Genomic DNA, 19,285 nt, shown 5'->3' on the forward strand with positions numbered 1-19,285 from the left:
ATTGAATAATGATTATTGCTGCATTAACATTACTTTTATGTTGCAGCTAGTAAAGATGGGGCTAAGTGTGTTGCTATATAAGCTGTTGGGTAGCTTGGGAATTTCTCCAAGAGATCAATAAAGTCTTAACTCTATCCATAATAATACATAATACTATCAATGTAATTTATTTTGTATTAATAATCTGAATCTAAAAATAAAATGTAAAATGATCAAATAAATGTAGGAAAAAAAACTGTATTTCTTTCTGAGATAGTGGAGTAGAAGTAGGCTACGAAGTAGCTCAAAATGTAAATACGTAAGAAAGAACAAGTAACTCAGAATTGTACAGTAAGAAGGCTACAGTACTTGAGTAAATGTACTCAGTTACTTTCCATTACGGTCATTAGCAACATGTTATTGATAATACAATCACTAAAAAAGTAAAAAAGTCAGCCGTTTTATTTGGGATGTAAGAGACAGATAGTACCGGCAGGTGGCAGGATTATGAATGTGATGCGTGGAATCAATTACAACATGAAATAAAAGAGCCACGCTGCCTTTCAGAACCACAGGTGCTAAGAGGCAACAGGCCACAGAAGACACTCAGGCCAGAGGTCCACGAAATATAATTGTTTGAACTTGAAAATGATGACCTAACTCAGTCTGTAACAGGGTGGACATTTTGTTTGTTGTTGAAATAAGCACGGAGCTACCTTTCAGCAACATCAGAGGAAAACAAAACATGCAGAAAAAAACTAATAGTAAACCAAACCGAAAACCAACTTGGGGAAATGGGAGATGCATTAGCCTGGTTTCAACTTTGTCAGGAAAAGTCTTTTGTTCTCTTCGCTGGATCGTTTATGAGAACTAAGTGCTATATATCCAACAGTCTTGAACGCACCTCCTCCCAACCCGGATGTTTTGCTTCATGTACTGTCGGCGAGGCTATTTACAATCAGGCAGAAGCACACCAGACCATAAACTGTAAATGTATGTCTTCAAAGTATAACAAATAAAAGATAATTAGCATGAGCTAATCATCTAAGTGACGAGAGTGTTAGCTATATTTAGAAAATTCATTTTCTCATTTGAGCTAATTTGAAATTCAACTTGAATGGAGTTGGAGAAGACTGCAGCCAGTAAACAACCATCGACAGTCTTCATTCTTGACTTTTCTGATCAAATCAGTGAGTTCAGTTTCACGTAGCAGGATGCTTCGAGAGTCGTATCCCTTCGTGGAGGACAGCTTCAGCCGCTTCCCGTCGCAGAGCAACATCTACGGGCTGTGTCAGGCCGGGGAGCAGGAGCTGTTAGCGGCTACTCTCAAAGGGAAGGTGGTGTGTTTCAGATACCAGGAGCTGCAGCACAAAATCAGACCTGTGGCCAAGGAGGTTCAGTTCACCTACATCCCAGGTACTCACCGGAAACACCAAGACAGAAACGTGCCACAGCCTATGGAGGTCCACAAAACCCATATGAGGCAAAATAAGTTCTCAGTTAACTGACTGAAGTAACGGCCTACAGACACATTCAGTGGTCTTCTTGGAAGATTACAGTGATGTTTTGTAATTTAGATCAAATGGATTATAGCTCAGCTGAATATCTCGTACTGTTCTGTTATGGTGTAGCCGTATCAGTGATGTATCGCTTCCAATACACATTACAAACAGGGGTCCGGGGAGTAGCAAGAGCATACATCAATACATGCCAAGGCGCACATGTGCACAACACAGATCTCAAGTAGACCTACTGTACTGTACTATACTCAAGTGAAGCGAAAGTACCTCACATTAGTACAGTAGGTCACTGTACTAATGTGAGGTACTTTCGCTTCACTTGAGTATTTCCATTCAATGCTACTTTATACTTTTCCACATTTCAGTTCGAATTATTGTACTTTTTGCTCCACTGCATTTAACTGACAGCTGCTGATTTAATAGTTTACATACAAAACTTATGAGGCTATAAACTGTTTTGCATTGTTATAGATTAAACTACCCAACAGTAAATACAATATGTTAAATTAGCTACACCTCAATCCAACAGTAATATGTTAATTCTACTTACACAGTAATGCATCAGTAATATAGTATATCATATAGGCTAGCACAACACTGACAGGAGCCAAGTGTCTTTTACTGAAATACTATTCACCTATTTTTACTAATGTAACATTTTCAGTACAGGACTTTTACATGTTATGGATTATTTTTACTCCATTTTATTGAAGTATTTATTTCTACTTTACGAAGTAAAGGATCTGAATGCTTGCACAGTATACATGGCAGACACACTAATTGCAAGTGAAAGAAGTACAAATAAATCAAATCAAATCAAATTTATTTGTATAGCCCAATATCACAAATTATACATTTGTCTCAATGTGCTTTACAGACTGTACAGGTTACGACACCCTCTGTCCTTAGACCCTCACATCACACAAGGAAAAACTTCCTAAAAGAAACCCCATAATTAAAGGGGAAAAAATGGAAGAAACCTCAGGGAGAGCAACTGAGGAGGGATCCCTCTCCCAGGACGGACAGACGTGCAATAGATGTCGTGTGTACAGGATAAACAACATAGTACAAATACAACATTTGACAGAAATTATGTTGTGTTGGAAAAAAAAGAGAAAGTTTGGATGAATCCAGGAAAATGTCAATAAGGCTTCCCGGTGTCCAGCAGGACCAGGTCAGCAGGCGCAGCCACGATTCATGATCCTGACGTAAACTTTATCAGTGGCAACCTGCCACATGAGAGACAGACACTCCGGGGATGATACCCCGGATGGTGAGTTAGTAACTACATTTACATAAATGCATACAGATAGAGAGGGAGAGGAGGGGAGAGGGAGGGGAGGAGAGAGGAAGAGAAGGAAGAGAGCAGGGAGGTGTCCCCCGGCAGTCTAAGCCTATAGCAGCATAACTAGGGGCTGATCCAGGGCAAACCTGAGCCAGCCCTAACTATAAGCTTTATCAAAAAGGAAAGTCTTTAGGAGAAGGATTTTGAATTCTATTCTGTATTTTACCGGGAGCCAGTGCAGTGCAGCTAATACAGGAGTAATATGATCCCATTTCCTTGTTCTAGTCAATACACGTGCCGCTGCATTTTGGATCAACTGAAGAGTCTTAAGCGACTTTTTGGGACAACCTGATAAACACCAAATGAGTTTGTGATGGTCTAGGCCAGGGGTCGGCAACCTTTACTATCAAAAGAGCCATGTTGCCCCTCTTCCACCAAATAAAATGTATCTGGAGCCGCAAAATTTATTTGATAACACAGCTTATAAATTTTATATATAGTTAGAATATATTTGTTGCATTTGTGAAATTACAGAAGGAAACCGTTGCGATCTTATTGCTATTTTTACCTTTTTTAACAAAGGAAAACACCAAACTCTTGTGAAGGAGGAGGAACAAATACAGTGGCATGTTTAGACCTACTTTGAAAAGAGTTAAACACAGAACTATGCAGGACTATTTGAGTCCTCTCCATATTTGTTGAATCAAATAAAAAGGAAATTAATGTAATATAAAAATACGCAAGACAATAAAAAATACAATATAAAAATGAAATGAAAAAAATATATATATTCCACTTTGAAATAAAGAAACTGTATAGCTGCAGCCTAATAACTTAAAAAGAGTAAACATGAAAAAATAGGCCAGTTTGTATTTCATTATGTCTGTTTCAGTGTGTTTTCATCTACATGGTGGTGGTGTTCATTTCTTTGGCTTTTAAACAATTCACAACAGCCTCACAAATGCCCCCCCCCCCCATCATATCAGTGTCACAATATCAAGATAAAGATTGTGCACTGTGTAACTAAAAATACATAAAAATAAATATTTAGTTTAGTTTTTTGTGAAAGCTACAGGGAGCCACTACAGAGGTGTTAAAGAGCCGCATGTGGCTCCTGAGCCGCAGGTTGCAGACCCCTGCTCTAGTAGTCTAGTAGTCTAGTGGTGCAGCTTCCAAATACAACACCAGATGGTTGTGAGTTCAATACCAGTGTGCCCCTGAGCAAGATACTTACCCCTGAGCTGCTCCAGGGAGACTGTCCCTGTACTTAGTTCACTGTAAGTCTCTCTGGATAAGACTGTCTGATAAATGACCTGTAATGTAATGTAATAATGTAATAAGTAAACCAAGTACACAAGAAAGTAAAAGTAATGATGATAATAATAATATTTATTAATTAATTATTTATATAAAAAAATAGTGAAATATGATGAGTTTAATAAGGGTTAAACCCATTAGCTATATACATACAGTATAGTTGTATACAACCAAGAGTACATTACAGAAACAAAGCTAACTGATCAATACAGCTGTTGTAATAGTATAATATTATATGATTTAATATCATATAATAGGATATCAAATTATATAATATGATATAATATAAGACTAATACAATATGATATAATATAATATGATATACAATTATATGATATAATATAAGACTAATACGATATGATATAATATAATATGATATACAATTATATGATATAATATAAGACTAATACGATATGATATAATATAATATGATATACAATTATATGATATAATATAGGACTAATATGATATAATATAAGACTAATACGATATGATATAATATAATATGATATACAATTATATGATATAATATAGGACTAATATGATATAATATAAGACTAATACGATATGATATAATATAATATGATATACAATTATATGATATAATATAGGACTAATATGATATAATATAAGACTAATACGATATGATATAATATAATATGATATACAATTATATGATCTAATATAAGACTAATACGATATGATATAATATAATATGATATACAATTATATGATATAATATAAGACTAATACAATATGTTATAATATAATATGATATACAATTATATGATATAATATAAGACTAATACAATATGATATAATATAATATGATATACAATTATATGATATAATATAAGACTAATACAATATGATATAATATAATATGATATACAATTATATGATATAATATAAGACTAATACGATATGATATAATATAATATGATATACAATTATATGATATAATATAGGACTAATATGATATAATATAAGACTAATACAATATGATATAATATAATATGATATACAATTATATGATATAATATAAGACTAATACGATATGATATAATATAATATCATATACAATTATATGATATAATATAAGACTAATACGATATGATATAATATAATATCATATACAATTATATGATATAATATAAGACTAATACGATATGATATGATATAATTAGGGCTGTCGAATTAATTTCGATTAATTAATCACAGAAAAAATAAAAACAAAAATATTAACGCAGATTAATTGCGCTCCTAGATGCCCCTGACTTTTGCTCCGACAGCGCGGAGCACGGAGCTCCGACAGCAAATATTAATATTATAACACAAAGTTTGTAATTAATATAAAATAATATGATATACAATTATATGATATAATACAGGACTGATATGATAACATATGAAATGTTATGGTATGATATAATATAATCAAGGCCTAATATGATATAATATGATATAATAGTATAATAATGACAATAAGAAAACCATTATGGTTCCTTTTGTCATAAAGGCTAATATAGTGTTCATACTGTGTCAAGAGACATGTTTCACAATATGAATGTGTTTGTTAAAGAATCAGGTTAAATCATCACATCACTGGTAAACCAACAAAGACCTCCAAACCAGACCTTCATCAGAACCTGTGTTCATGCTTGTGCCACAGTGGGGCTTATTCCTCTGCTGCAGGAAACACAGATCATGTATTTACGTATGTTACGATGTATTTTTCCAGGTGTGCTAAACAGTGACAGCTTCTTAACTCTTCTCCTCTCTAGTTTCACTAAACCAACACATCATGGCCTAATCAGTCTTAGAAGTCATTTTCTTTTAGTAATGCAGATTTACCTTCTTTTTGTTTTTAACTCAGACTAATGTAGTCCTGAAACTTGAGCTGCAACTGTGTTGTCTTCCATACATGTCGGTTGTTGGTTGATGCTGCAAGATTTGATCTTGTCTTCTTTGTCTAGTCGATGCAGAGATTGTGTCAATCGATGCTTTTAACAAGTCTCCACCCAAAAGAGGCCTGGTGGTGGGCATCACATTCGTAAAGGTATGTGCATATATTGAAATTGAGGAGTCATAGCCTGTGTATATTTTCTATAAGGCTTGTACATTATTTATACAATTAGAGAAGCATTGTTGATAATGGCTGAACTCCTGCAGGACTCTGGTGACAAAGCCACTCCGTTCCTGAACATCTACTGTGACTACGAGCCTGGCTCAGAGTTCAATCTGGAGTCCATTGCACGTAAGTGAAGTGAAGCAGTGTCCTGGTGTGTGTAGTGCTCACGCTGACAGATGTTTCACATGCTGATGTTAGTGTGTGTCTCTGCACAGAGAGTTGTCTGAATCTGGAGTTGCAGTTCACGCCCTTCCATCTCTACCACACGGAGTAAGTTTGCTGCTGCAGAGCTGTGATACACTGTGAACCATTAAACAACACACACTTAACATTTAGCAGCTAACTTTGGGGTTCATCTTGGATTTTCAGTCTCACAAAGATATTCATGTTCACACTTCAGTTGGCATGGTAACTACCGCTGCAGGCTAAACCAGCAAGCTGCATGTTTTGTTAAGAAACACAGATCAAAACATATAAAAGAACCAACTCCTGATCAATCACTGAGTCCCCATTACATTAACCCAGAATGGACAAAATACTGCACTCACATTACAATGACGCAGCAGAGAGGAGTGATGTCATCACAAACCAGCTGACAGACTTATCATGGCAATGTGATGTACTGGAAATATAGTAAAAGTTTACACAAGCAGGTTGATCATGTGACGTAGTGTCAAAGTTTACAATTGAATTTCAGTCGGAGACTATATTTATATATATATATATATATATATATATAAATAAATAAATATGTATATGTATGAAAATGTTTTCTCTCTGTCAGAGTGCAGAGCGACGATGGAGGCAGGGAGACGGTGTTTCTGCTGAGCGGTCATGATCAGAGGATCCACCTGTACAAGGAGGTCAGAGCAGTGTGTGGTTGTGTGAACACTTGAACATGTAGATTTAATCCTTTCCTCCACTGTATCTGTTTATTTATGTAAATACCTATTTGTTTATGTGAGTATATCTTTTCATGTGTAGGTATTATTATTATTAAAAGTAGGTAATGTCATTTACATAACTAATTTTATCATAATTATTTATTTCATTATCAAATATTGTTGTTGTGTCCTTTGATTACATGTATTTGTCTTAATATTTATGAAAATTAAATTGTATTTATCCCTTTATATATGGAATGGAAATTGAAACAAAGAAATCTTTTGAATATTATTCATCCAACATTTTCTTTTGGTATTTCTTTAGGTAATAAACCAAAAGATCAGTACACTAGTTGTCTTCTAGTAAAGACTTCAAAGTGTATACAGTAGAAAACACAGGATTCATTTGTCAAAACAATCTGACCTTTCTCAGTTGTCATGGAAATGTTGACTCCTTGTCCACGTTGGCTTAAAAGTTGAGTTTTTACAGTGTTGTTCTGTCAAAGAGCTGACTCGTTGATTAAAAAGGATGAAGGCTACAGGAAGGCTTTTTTCCTATCAAAATGCATAACAAGATTGTAATGAGTTTTATATTTCTTTAGGAAACATCCACTTTGATTCATTATGCAACATCAGAGCATCATTCAGCCTGACTCTCCTGTTTCCAACAGAACGCCTCCCTCCACCAGTTTGAAGAGCAGCCGGTGGAGAGACTCTTCCCTGAACTACAACAACTGCCCAGCAAGTTAGTCTGAAGTCCCTTTGGCTCTATTATCTCTGTATCTGTTATTGTTTGTGTCTGCTGAGTAATTAGGCGACTGAGACCAGCGGCAACTTGTAAGTCACTCTCTTTCTCTGTGTTAATCAGCCTCAATCCAATTTACTTTATTCTTAAATAATACTGTTCTGTTCATGACAGTCTGATATATAAGAGATCTATAGGTCTATAAAGGCTATATAAATGCAATCCATAGCAAAACCATCTGAAGACTAACAATTTAATTATTAATATAATATATATATATATATATATATATATAATAATAAAAGTTGGATATCACCAACATCAAGGTTGCATATTAGCTGAAAATGGTGTTTCACTGCTGTCATATCAAAAAGCAATTACTGTATGTATGATCCATAACTCGTGTGTGTATTGGTTGTTTCCCCTCCCTCCATACAGTGTGCTATGGTTGGACATGTTGAGTATAGATGGTGGCCAGCGACTCTCTGCGTTTGGCTGTCAGAACGGCTGTGTTGGACTGGCTCAGGTCAACCAGACAGAACCAGGTGAGGCAGACCAAACACACAATAATGATTCCGATAGCTTCTACTGTACCACGTGACTCCTTCGCATTTCCCTCCAAAGTGTGATTGTGATACAGTGAAGTTCCCCCTATCTCCCTCCAGGGGGGCTGAACAAATCTGTCCGAACTCCTATGTTGCATTATTTATGAGGCCAGTATGAATAAACCCTAAAGGCACTGCACTACCACACATGTGTTACTTATTTTGGCTGATTATACCTCTGCAGAGCTATGCTGGGAACTATGTGGGGAGTCGGGTCACTAGATTCATATATTAGTGTGATAAAGAGTATCATTTGTCCCACCCTAACAGGAGGGTCCGAGCGATGTCGTTCAAGTACTGCCTGTAAAACTCGCACAGTCCTGTTCCCACATTCACCCCTTATCTCTCACGCTGTAATTATGAGCATTGAACATTCCAAACTGGGAGTTATGAGAGTTTCTGCTTCGTACGTGTTACGCCCTCTAACGGTCTGCGCTATTAGTGAACCCCATCGAGGCTCTGCTTCAGCACCCTCAGACACATCTTTGCACTCAGCGCCCAATCAGGAGGTAGCAGTCACACACTATGAAACAGCAGCACACCTGCTGCTCATCTGTCATTTTTACTCAGCAACCTTCAGTACAGACAGAACTCTGTCACCCTCTGGTGCCGCTGAGTTTCCCCTCGTAGTGATCCTCTCCTAGTTTCTCATGACCTGTTTCAGCCTGCTTGGTCCCTCCTCTCTGCCCGGTCGCTGGGGGGGACGTGATGGTGGCTAACTAGTCGTGGTACCATAGGCAAGCCAAGAGAATAGAAATAAAAACAAGAATAAGTAATGTATAAATTACAACAATAAAAGTTACAGTGTTGTGTAATAAATGTATCATTATTTGATATAGATAAAGGCAGCAGCAAACAGACAAGTCTTCAGCCTTTAATGAAAATAATTGAGAGTTGCAGAGGACCTGCAGTTTTCTGGGAGTTTGTGTTGATACAAGGAGCATAAAAGCTGAACGCTGCTTCTCCTTGTTTAGTTTTGACTCGGGGGACAGAAAGCAGATATGAGCATATAGTTGTTTACTAGTGACGTGTATACATTTTTTCAGGGCCTGTGGGAAAACACATGAGACAAGAGACATGTTTGCAATTTGCAGGAAATCTGAGTTCATGCAATTTGAAAAAGCCTGTTGGTAGAATATCAAGCCAGCAGGAGGAGGGTTTCAGATGTTGTATATTATCCTCCAGGTTTTTATAGTTTTTATAGTCAGATTGTGCCACAGTATTTGAATTGAATTGATTTTAAGTGGACACAGGGACAGCACATATCCTGTACCTGATATGGAGACTCTGACTGCTTGTCTAATTTTCTGAATCTTGTCAGTGAAGAAGGCGGCACATTCATTGCAGGCCCTGGTGGATAGAAGTTTAGAGGCTACTGACACAGCAGGGTTTGTTAGTCTGTCGACAGCAGCAAACAAGGCACCTGCATTATTATTGTTTTTGCCGATGATGTCAGAGAAGAAGGACCGCCTTGCATTTCTCAGTTCCAGATTATAAAAGCAAAGTCTCAAAGTCATAATGAACCTGGAGAATTGTTTTTCGCCACCTGTGTTCAGCTTTTTCAAAGCTCTCTTCTCTCTATCATTACCAGGGTAGCATCTCTCCATGGATATCTTTTCTGACAGAGACAGCCTTCACATTAGTGGGTGATATGTTTTGTGATTACCTCTGTTTGAACATTTGTGCGCACAGAGAAGGTGCTCTCAAAGAAAACACAGAACTGATCAAAACTCATCAGTCACCACAACCGTACAAATGTTCAGACCCTTGGAGATAATTAGGTCCAGAGTGTGTGTGTGGACTGTGTCACATGCTGAGTCAGTCCATAGTTATCAAGAACGCAACACAGATCTCTAGCCCCTCTGTCATGGGAGCGGTCAACATGGATGTTAAAACCACCAACAATAACTACACAGTCAACGTTAATACAGACTATAGACAGCAGACCTCAAACAAAGATATCAAAAAAGGTTGCACAGTATTTAAGTGGCCTGTATATAGAAACATAGCTTGAGAGGAAGTGCCACATACTCAAAAGAAGCAACATTTCCATAAGGTATCTGCTTCCATTGGAGATAATTATTAAAGAGGGAGTTTCTGTATTCCTGCTGCATCTTCAACAACATACACACTTCTGCTAACTGCTGGCTAGTGTCACGTAGGCTACACTACCTAGCTAGCTCCGGCTACAGCATGACTTGCTACCTGGTTTATCACTAGCTAGCAAAATCACTTCCTTTGCTAGCTCACTCGACATCGGTCAAGGTACTCTATGTTCAGTGTTGAAGAAGAAGCACTGTTAACTGAAGCACGGCTGTCTTTCAGTCGTAACACACATGTTGATTAGAGGCAGCTTCTTCTCTCCCCGACCCCGGTGGGCTGAATGAAGGGGAGACGTCTCGTCTGCAGTCGTCCCAGGCTCTATCTCCCACTCCCTCGAACATGCCTCTTTTCACCAGTAAAACTACACTGATACACAGACCGTTTCAGATCTAACAGAAGCATCCCATCTCTAGATATATACAGTTGTGGTCAAAGGTTTACATACACTTGTAAAGAACATGTATGTCATGGCAGTCTTGAGTTTCCAATCATTTTTAAAACTCTAATTTTTCTGTGATAGACTGCTTGGAGCACATACTTCTTTGTCACAAAAAAAGATTTTTGAAGTTTGGTTATTTTATGAATTTATTATGGGTCTACTGAAAATGTGACCAAATCTGCTGGCTCAAAAATATACATACAGCAATGCTAATATTTGGTTACATGTCCCTTGGCCATTTTCAGCTCAATTAGGCACTTTCGGTAGCTATCCACAAGCTTCTGGTTGAATCTTTGACCACTCCTCTTGACAGAATCGGTGCAGTTCAGCTAAATTTGTTGGCTTTCTGACATGGACTTGTTTCTTCAGCACTATCCACATGTTCTCGATGGGTTTAAGTCAGGACTTTGTGAAGGCCATTCTAAAATCTTAATTCTAGCTTGATTTAACCTTCCTTTACCACTTTTGATGTGTGCTTGGGGTCATTGTCCTGTTGGAACACCAAACTGCAGCCAAGACTGCTGGCTGATTTTTTTAGATTCTCCTGAAGAATTGAGGTAATTCTTAATTCTTCATTATTCCATTTACTTTCTGTAAAGCAACAGTTCCATTGGCAGCAAAACAGGCCCAGCGCATAATACTACCACCACCATGCATGTCAGCAGCAGGTGATAGCTTGCATTTTCTTCCTGATCATGGAGGTGACACAACTGTGCCATGCACTTTTTACTTACAAACAATTGTTTGCACAGTTGATCTTGGGACCTGTAGCTGCTTTGAAATGGCTCCAAGTGACTTTCCTGACTTTTTCAAGTCAATGATCCACTTTTTCAGATCCGTGCTGAGCTCCTTTGACTTTCCCATTGTAGCGTTTGTGGCTGAGTCTAATGATTGTATCAAATGAGCCCTATTTAAATGGACTCACCAGCTGTAGTCAATCATAATCACTCACAATAAGTTAAGAGGCCATGCCACATAGCTCATTTGATTGACAACTTTCTACATTACCAAAATGAATAATTCATGTTGCTGTATGTATATTTTTGGCCCAGCAGATTTGGTCACATTTTCAGTAGACCCATAATAAATTCATAAAATAACCAACCTTCAAAAATCTTTTTTTGTGACAAAGAAGTATGTACGCCAATCAGTCTATCACAGAAAAATAGTTTTAGAAATTATTGGAAACTCAAGACTGCCATGACATACATGTTCTTTACAAGTGTATGTAAACTTTTGACCACAACTGTGTGTGTGTGTGTGTGTGTGTGTGTGTGTGTGTGTGTGTGTGTGTGTGTGTGTATGCATATATACACACACACACACACATATATATATATGTGTGTGTGTGTGTGTGTGTGTGTGTGTGTGTGTATATATATATATATATATATATATATATATATATATATATATATATATATATATATATAAATGTGTGTATATATATGTGTGTTTGTGTGTGTGTATATATACTGTATATATACAAATACACACAAATGATATATATATGTATTTGTGTATATATGTATGTCTATATATATATATCTTTTGTAAAATTTACATATGGTTCTGTATTAGATGACTACAAGATGCAGTAATGATGATACTGGAGGATTATTGAAGATATCATTTGTCTGCTTTTATCAGAGGTGTTGCAGAGTTGGATGTTCCAGTTCGACAGTCCAATCTCTTCTGTGCTGCTGTTCCCTCTGAGCTACCAAACTGAGAGTGGAGAGAACGGTAAGTTTGTGATCTGTCTAAGTTTCAATATTTTTGGATAAGCAGTGTCATTTATGTCGTCACTGTGGATAAGTCTGGTAAAAATCAATGATTTTGATTGTGTCTCTCCTTTTGTAGGTGTGGAAATGGTAGGCTACAACCTTCTGGTCACCAGTTCTATAGAGATGGCAGTTGTCTACAGGTCAGAATCCAATATCTTTTTAAAGATGTCAGTGGAATAATAATAAAAGTGGACTCAGACTTCATTTAGCTGTGGTTGAGAAAATAGCTTTATGCAGAGTTCAGAGCAGTTTGTTGTTTGTATGTCTGTGTTTTCTCAGAGATGTCCAGGAGCGAGGCTTGTCTCACTCAGTGTGCCTCTCAGAGAGCGACCAGTGGGATGCAGTACTTTGTGCTCTGGTCATTGACCTGGATTTTGACGGGCAGAAGGAGGTGCTGTTGGGAACATATGGGCAGGTCAGAGCTTCTCTTTACTGATGGACTTTATTAATACTACTTTAAAGGATAAAGCTGGTAATATTCTAGATTTGTATTGTCAATAAATCCATGCAAAGATCAAAACCAACTGTATGACTTCCCCAGCCTGTCTGTGGCTCTCAGCTCCAAGCCCAGTGGATCCTACGAAGAATAAAATATTATCTTTTTAATAAAAATAAATGTTTTAGTTTTTAAGAAAGGCACAGTATTCCCCTAAAACAGCTGGACACTGTAGTTATCACCAGCCGTGACAGCGATGCTGACATAGTTTTCATCTTGTGAGTCTGCGTCATCATGGTAAGAGGAGGTTTGGAGAACTGCCAGGTGTTTATATTTCTGTCTGTCTGTTGACAGATTTAGTCAACGACAAAACTGTGCAAGATGCAGTGATGAAACTTTACAGCTGTGTGTTGAAATCGAGATGAAGCTTCGAGTTCGAAGATGGGTGTGGTCTGAGCAAGGGGGCAGAAGTAGAGGGGTTAGGAAATGGGGAAGGGCCCCTGGCCTGGTTTGGCATCGCGGCTGGAGTGATCCCATCGCAAGATGTTCTCTAGTTAACACTTAACATATTCAAACAGGACGAAATTGTGCATTTGTTGCACTATTTTCAGCAGTGTATTAACCTAGATTTGGTGCTATTTAGGGCAGCAGGTGTATGTTGGATTGATTTATCAAAATAAACTACAGTGTGTGTGTATTCCTGGTAATGAAGGAACATGTCACCCAGTGCAACAGTGTGGCTCATTGGTGTGTTTCTTAATATTGTTTGGACAATGAAGCTCTACAACACAGAGGAAAACGATATATCAGGCTTTGAATCACACATATATTTACAGTTAGGTCCATACATATTTGGAAATTGACACAATTTTCATCATTTTGGCACTGTACACGACCACAATGGACTTGAAATTACACACTCAATATGTGCTTTAAGTGCAGACTTCCAGCTTTAATTTGAGGGTATTTACATCCAAATCAGATGAATGGTGGAGGAATTACAACACATTTTATACGGGGTATCCCCTTTTTAAGGGACCAAAAGTAATTGGACAAAATAACATAATCATAAATCAAATTGTCACTTTTAATATTTGGTTGCAAATCCTTTGCAGTCAATGACAGCCTGAAGTCTGGAACCCATAGACATCAGCAGACGCTGGGTTTGGTCCCTGGTGATGCTCTGCCAGGCCTCCACTGCAGCTGTCTTCACTTCCTGCTTGTTCTTTGGGCAGTTTCCCTTCAGTTTTGTCTTCAGCAAGTGAAATGCTCACTTGGATTCAGGTCAGGTGACTGACTTGGCCATAGCAGAACATTCCACTTCCTCGCCTTAAAAATCTCTTTGGTTGCTTTCGCAGTGTGCTTTGGGTCATTGTCCATCTGCACTGTGAAGCACCGTCCAATGAGTTCTGAAGTATTTTGCTGAATATGAGCAGATAATATTGCCCGAAACACTTCAGAGTTCATCCAGCTGCTTTTGTCAGCAGTCACATCATCAATAAATACAAGAACCAGTTCCATTGGCAGCCATACATGCCCACGCCATAACACGACCACCACCATGCTTCACTGATGAGGTGGTGTGCTTTGGACCATGAGCAGTTCCTTCCCTTCTCCATACTCTTCTCTTCCATCATTCTACAAGTTGATCTTTGTCTCATCTGTCAGGATGTTGATCCAGAACTTTACAGGCTTTTTTAGATGCGTTTTAGCTAACTCTAATCTGGTCTTCCTGTTTTTGAGGCTCACCAATGGTTTACATGGTGTGGTGAACCCTCTGTATTTACTCTGGTGAAGTCTTGTCTTGATTGACTTTGATACACCTACCTCCTGGAGCGAGTTCTTGATCTGGCCAACTGTTGTGAAGGGCTCTTTCTTCACCAGGAGAAGAATTCTTCTGTCATCCACCACAGTCGTCTTCCATGGTCTTCAAGATCTTTTGGTGTTGCTGAGCTCACCAGTGCGTTCCTTCTTTTTAAGAATGTACCAAACTGTTGATTTGGCCACACCTAATGTTTTTGTTATTTCTCTGATGGGCTTGTTTTGATGTTTCAGCCTAATGATGGCTTGCTTCACTGATGGCTCTTTAGACTTCATATTGAGAGTTGACCTCAACAAATTCCAAAAGCAAATACCACACTTGAAATGAACTCTAGACCTTGTATCTGCTCCTTGTAAATGAACTAACGAGGAAACAACACACACCTGGCCATGGAACAGCTGAACAGTCAATTGTCCAATTACTTTTGGTCCCTTAAAAAGGGGATACCACGTATAAAATGTGTTGTAATTCCTCCACCATTCATCTGATTTGGATGTAAATACCCTCAAATTAAAGCTGAAAGTCTGCACTTAAAGCACATATTGAGTGTGTAATTTCAAGTCCATTGTGGTCGTGTACAGAGCCAAAATGATGAAAATTGTGTCAATGTCCAAATATTTATGGACCTAACTGTATATATTCCATGAATAAGACTTATTGTTTACCAATATTGTAGACACAACTTTAACCCTTGACCCTACCCAGTTACAACAACATTACATTGATAATAACAATGACTGTCCGCTAAACAAGACAACAGCAGCCAGTACACTAGTACAGTAAGTTTTGAAGAACAGGCAGTAGTTGTTGGTTTTGGGCATTTCATGTGATTTTTTGAGATTAAGAAAAATATAGAATAACACCAAACTTATGCTTGAAGTAAAATTACATACACAGTAAGTCCAGAGCAGTTGAATATAATGGAACATGACATAATGTGACACTTGACTAAACTTTGATATAAATACAGGTGCACTTTATTAACGACGCCAACTGTCAGTGTGGTTCAAAGTGCCATAACAGGCTGGTCTATTACAATCAGGGTCCCAGACATCAATTCTATAAAAGAAGTTAAAAGTGGAGACGTCTTGATGCAAGAGTGTGGCTCACCAATCAGAGGGCAGATAGACTAGAAGTACGTTATCTGTGGATAATCAAAACTACACACAAAATAACAGAATAAACACCCAAACAACTACCACTGCCACAGCAAGCCTAAATGATTTCACCACAAACCAACAGGTGAACTCCCTCTGAACCTGTGACCAAAAGCCAACGCAGCCACAGCAATGAAACACGATAAAACTGTAAATTAGCACTATACCCACCCGAGAAAGCATGAACAATGAACAGCAAGCAGCACTTGGCCTTGCCACTGTCACTAGTTCTGACTGTTTTTGCGCCACGTGATCACAGGAGCAGGACTAAAGCGAACACACCTGTGCTTCATGAGCCTCTTATCGGTGTTGCTCTCACCTCGATTGGCCAAATTGTGCCTGGGTCCTCGTGTGCCCGTCCTAAAATAATATGACATGTTTGTCTTCACTTTTCAGGCTTCTAATGAGGATGATGGACTGATGTGGGGAGGTCTGGATAATGCTGATGTTGTCTACCTTTCTGCCATGCAGGAACTTCTCTGTTACAAATTCCAGCCGGCAGGGAGAGGACGAGATGGACAGTTTAAGCTGCAGTGGAGGCGGAGCTTCAAGAGTCCTTTGCTGTCCATCATCTATTTAGACTTGACCGGCGACGGTTTGAGAGAGCTGGCTGTCCTCACACTAAAGGGACTGCATATCTTACAGGTACGTAGCAGAAAGCTGCGTTACGGTAATCTAAAAAACTCATTAAAGCTTCATCGTAGCTTCCTGTCAGCACCAGCGCCTCTCTGCTGTTGATCCTACTGTTGTTCTGCATCTTGTCATATTCTATTAATCATCTGCTTACCTAGTAAACACAAAAGATATTGTTTCTAAAGGAGAAGTGACTTGAAGCATCAAGTAGTTGCTGACCTCTACTGGCCACCAGAATAAATCACAGCAGAATGAATAGAACTGATTTTACAGGCTCTTTGCACCTTTTGTCTCCTCTGTTCCTTGTATCTGTTTTGATTGATTGATTTCATTTATGGATTATCAGACAAAGAAACTAAAGTATCCAAAGGATACCATGTTAGAGTGAAAATGCTTTCTTCCAACATGGTCCCAAGAAAACACAACAAAGCACAAGACATTAAAAAAATCAAACAATCCAAAAACACATCACCACAATAAAACACACAAAATAATTCCCACAATAAAAAACAATTACAGCTAAAATAACAATGTCATTCCAAATATCACTATAAATATGTTACCCTGTCCCAAAGAAAAGCCCTAACCTGACATCCCTTACTTAAAGATTTGATGTGTAAAGAAGGATGTTTCACTTCACCAGTGTAAAGAAATAGGAACATCCAGCTACAATATTCACTTGAAGCCCTTTACATGGATGCACATGGCCCTGGTATTATAGATATGCTAAGTATGGAACATTGTTATTTGAAAAGACGAATATCGGGGAGCATACCTCGTGATAATATTGTACATAAGATGAAGCTTCTGTTCTACTCTGAGCTTCAGCTTGTTGCTTGCCTCTGGCTCTACTTGCCTTATCACAGAGGCTGGACTGAAGAAGTCTGGTGATCAAAACTTTGTTGCCATATCCAAAGTATTTTCCTTTCCGACAGTATTTGTCCACAAGCATTTGGACACAGGCACACTTTCCATAACAATCAAGGCTGTTATAATCAAGTCTAAAACCAATTAAGTTTAAAGACAGCAGATAAATGGAAGCAGCTGCGAGCCATCCACAGACACCGGCTGCAATATTGCCTATGGTGGCCTATTATTGTCAAAAACAATCCACATAAGAACCAATCTTGAGAAGTGCAAGGGAACCAACACAAATACGTTATGTTCTAACATAATAAAGACATTAGGACTTAATACAGTAGAGTACTTTTTCATTTCAGGCCTCTTGAAGCACCATTCTCCATCAGTAAGCAGTTGAACTCCTAAAAAACCCGAAGGAAAAAAGATTCCTGTGATCTACTTTTAAACAATAAACATCTCACTTCATACAATATTTCAGCTTTGTCACCCTCACACATCCAACACCAGCTCAACTCAGACCCCAACAACACAACTGCTGTGCTCAGCGTACATATCTCTCCTGTACAAATGAATTCAACAGACTTCCTTAAATCTTAAGTCTTACACACTTTATAAATCATTTGGTGTTGTGTTGCTTTGTTCCCTGTCTTCAGCATACTCTCCCCAGGACTGCTGATTTGGTCCTTGAGCGGCTCTCCCTGAAGGTGTCAGCACTCACAGCTGGCTCTGAGCTGGACTCAGCCAAAGAGCAAGACACTGAAGAGAAAGATGCTCCAGCTCGGAAAGGGGGGTGTACAGCTCAGACACCAACTTAGGAAAAACGGAGCATTTTGTTTCCATGTGTAAGTCCTGAAGGTACAGACTGAAATTATTAACAGGTGGAACGTGAAGGATGTTCTCAGGGATGTGCATTCCTGAACAGTTATTTTTAGTTGTGATGACAGGCACTAGTGTACAGTCATTTGCAGATAATAAATCACATTTGGGTCTTTAAACTCTCTGCTTTTGTTGTTTGTTGCGTATTTGTTTCCTGTTTAACTGTGTTGTGTCTATTTCATTTGACTTAATATTTAATGTTGGAATGTGATTTATAACAAGTCCACACAGGTGCCAGAAGAGTGGCATTATTCACTCCTTTGTAGTGCAAACAACCTTTTTTAGTTAATCTTTCTGAGACTCTAATGTCTTAGGATAGCAGCAACTGTTACTAGAGAATTACAGAAAAAAGTGCACCATTTTTATTTATTTTCTGTAATTAAACATTTATATAATACAATATATTTTCATGCTAAACATCAGAAGATCAGATGCCATCTTTTCAGTGCTCAGTATTACATAATCATAAAGGTCCCACTGCTGGTCTCACTTTGCCTGAGGTGCTCTATTTTGAGGGTCAGAAAAAAGTTAAAGAAAAAACAAATTAGAAAGTAAAACATTTTTATAGCGATGAAGGGAAAAGCAGTGGCTTCAGATGGATCTGTGCTTCACTGGCCTCGTCTTTCGGCCGGTCAGTGGCACTGTAGTCCTCTGGAGCTCTCAAACTCTGTTTCCCCCTCTTGCACTACGAAGGCAACAATAACAACA

General features: G+C 38.1%; 1 protein-coding gene across 1 annotated transcript; it reads left to right on the forward strand.

Moving 5' to 3' along the window:
- Positions 1–817: 817 nt before the first annotated feature.
- On the forward strand, positions 818–18,701 carry kptn (kaptin (actin binding protein)). The gene is made up of 12 exons (XM_029449006.1): positions 818–1,395; positions 6,078–6,160; positions 6,274–6,358; positions 6,448–6,502; positions 7,017–7,095; positions 7,788–7,861; positions 8,300–8,406; positions 12,659–12,751; positions 12,869–12,932; positions 13,072–13,207; positions 16,679–16,852; positions 18,355–18,701. The coding sequence occupies exons 1-12, from the start codon at positions 1,194–1,196 to the stop codon at positions 18,514–18,516; spliced, it is 1,314 nt and encodes a 437-aa protein (XP_029304866.1). The 5' UTR covers positions 818–1,193; the 3' UTR covers positions 18,517–18,701.
- The last annotated feature ends 584 nt before the right edge of the window (positions 18,702–19,285 follow it).

The sequence above is a fragment of the Cottoperca gobio genome, chromosome 14 (assembly GCF_900634415.1).
Source record: "Cottoperca gobio chromosome 14, fCotGob3.1, whole genome shotgun sequence".
NCBI lineage: Eukaryota > Metazoa > Chordata > Actinopteri > Perciformes > Bovichtidae > Cottoperca > Cottoperca gobio.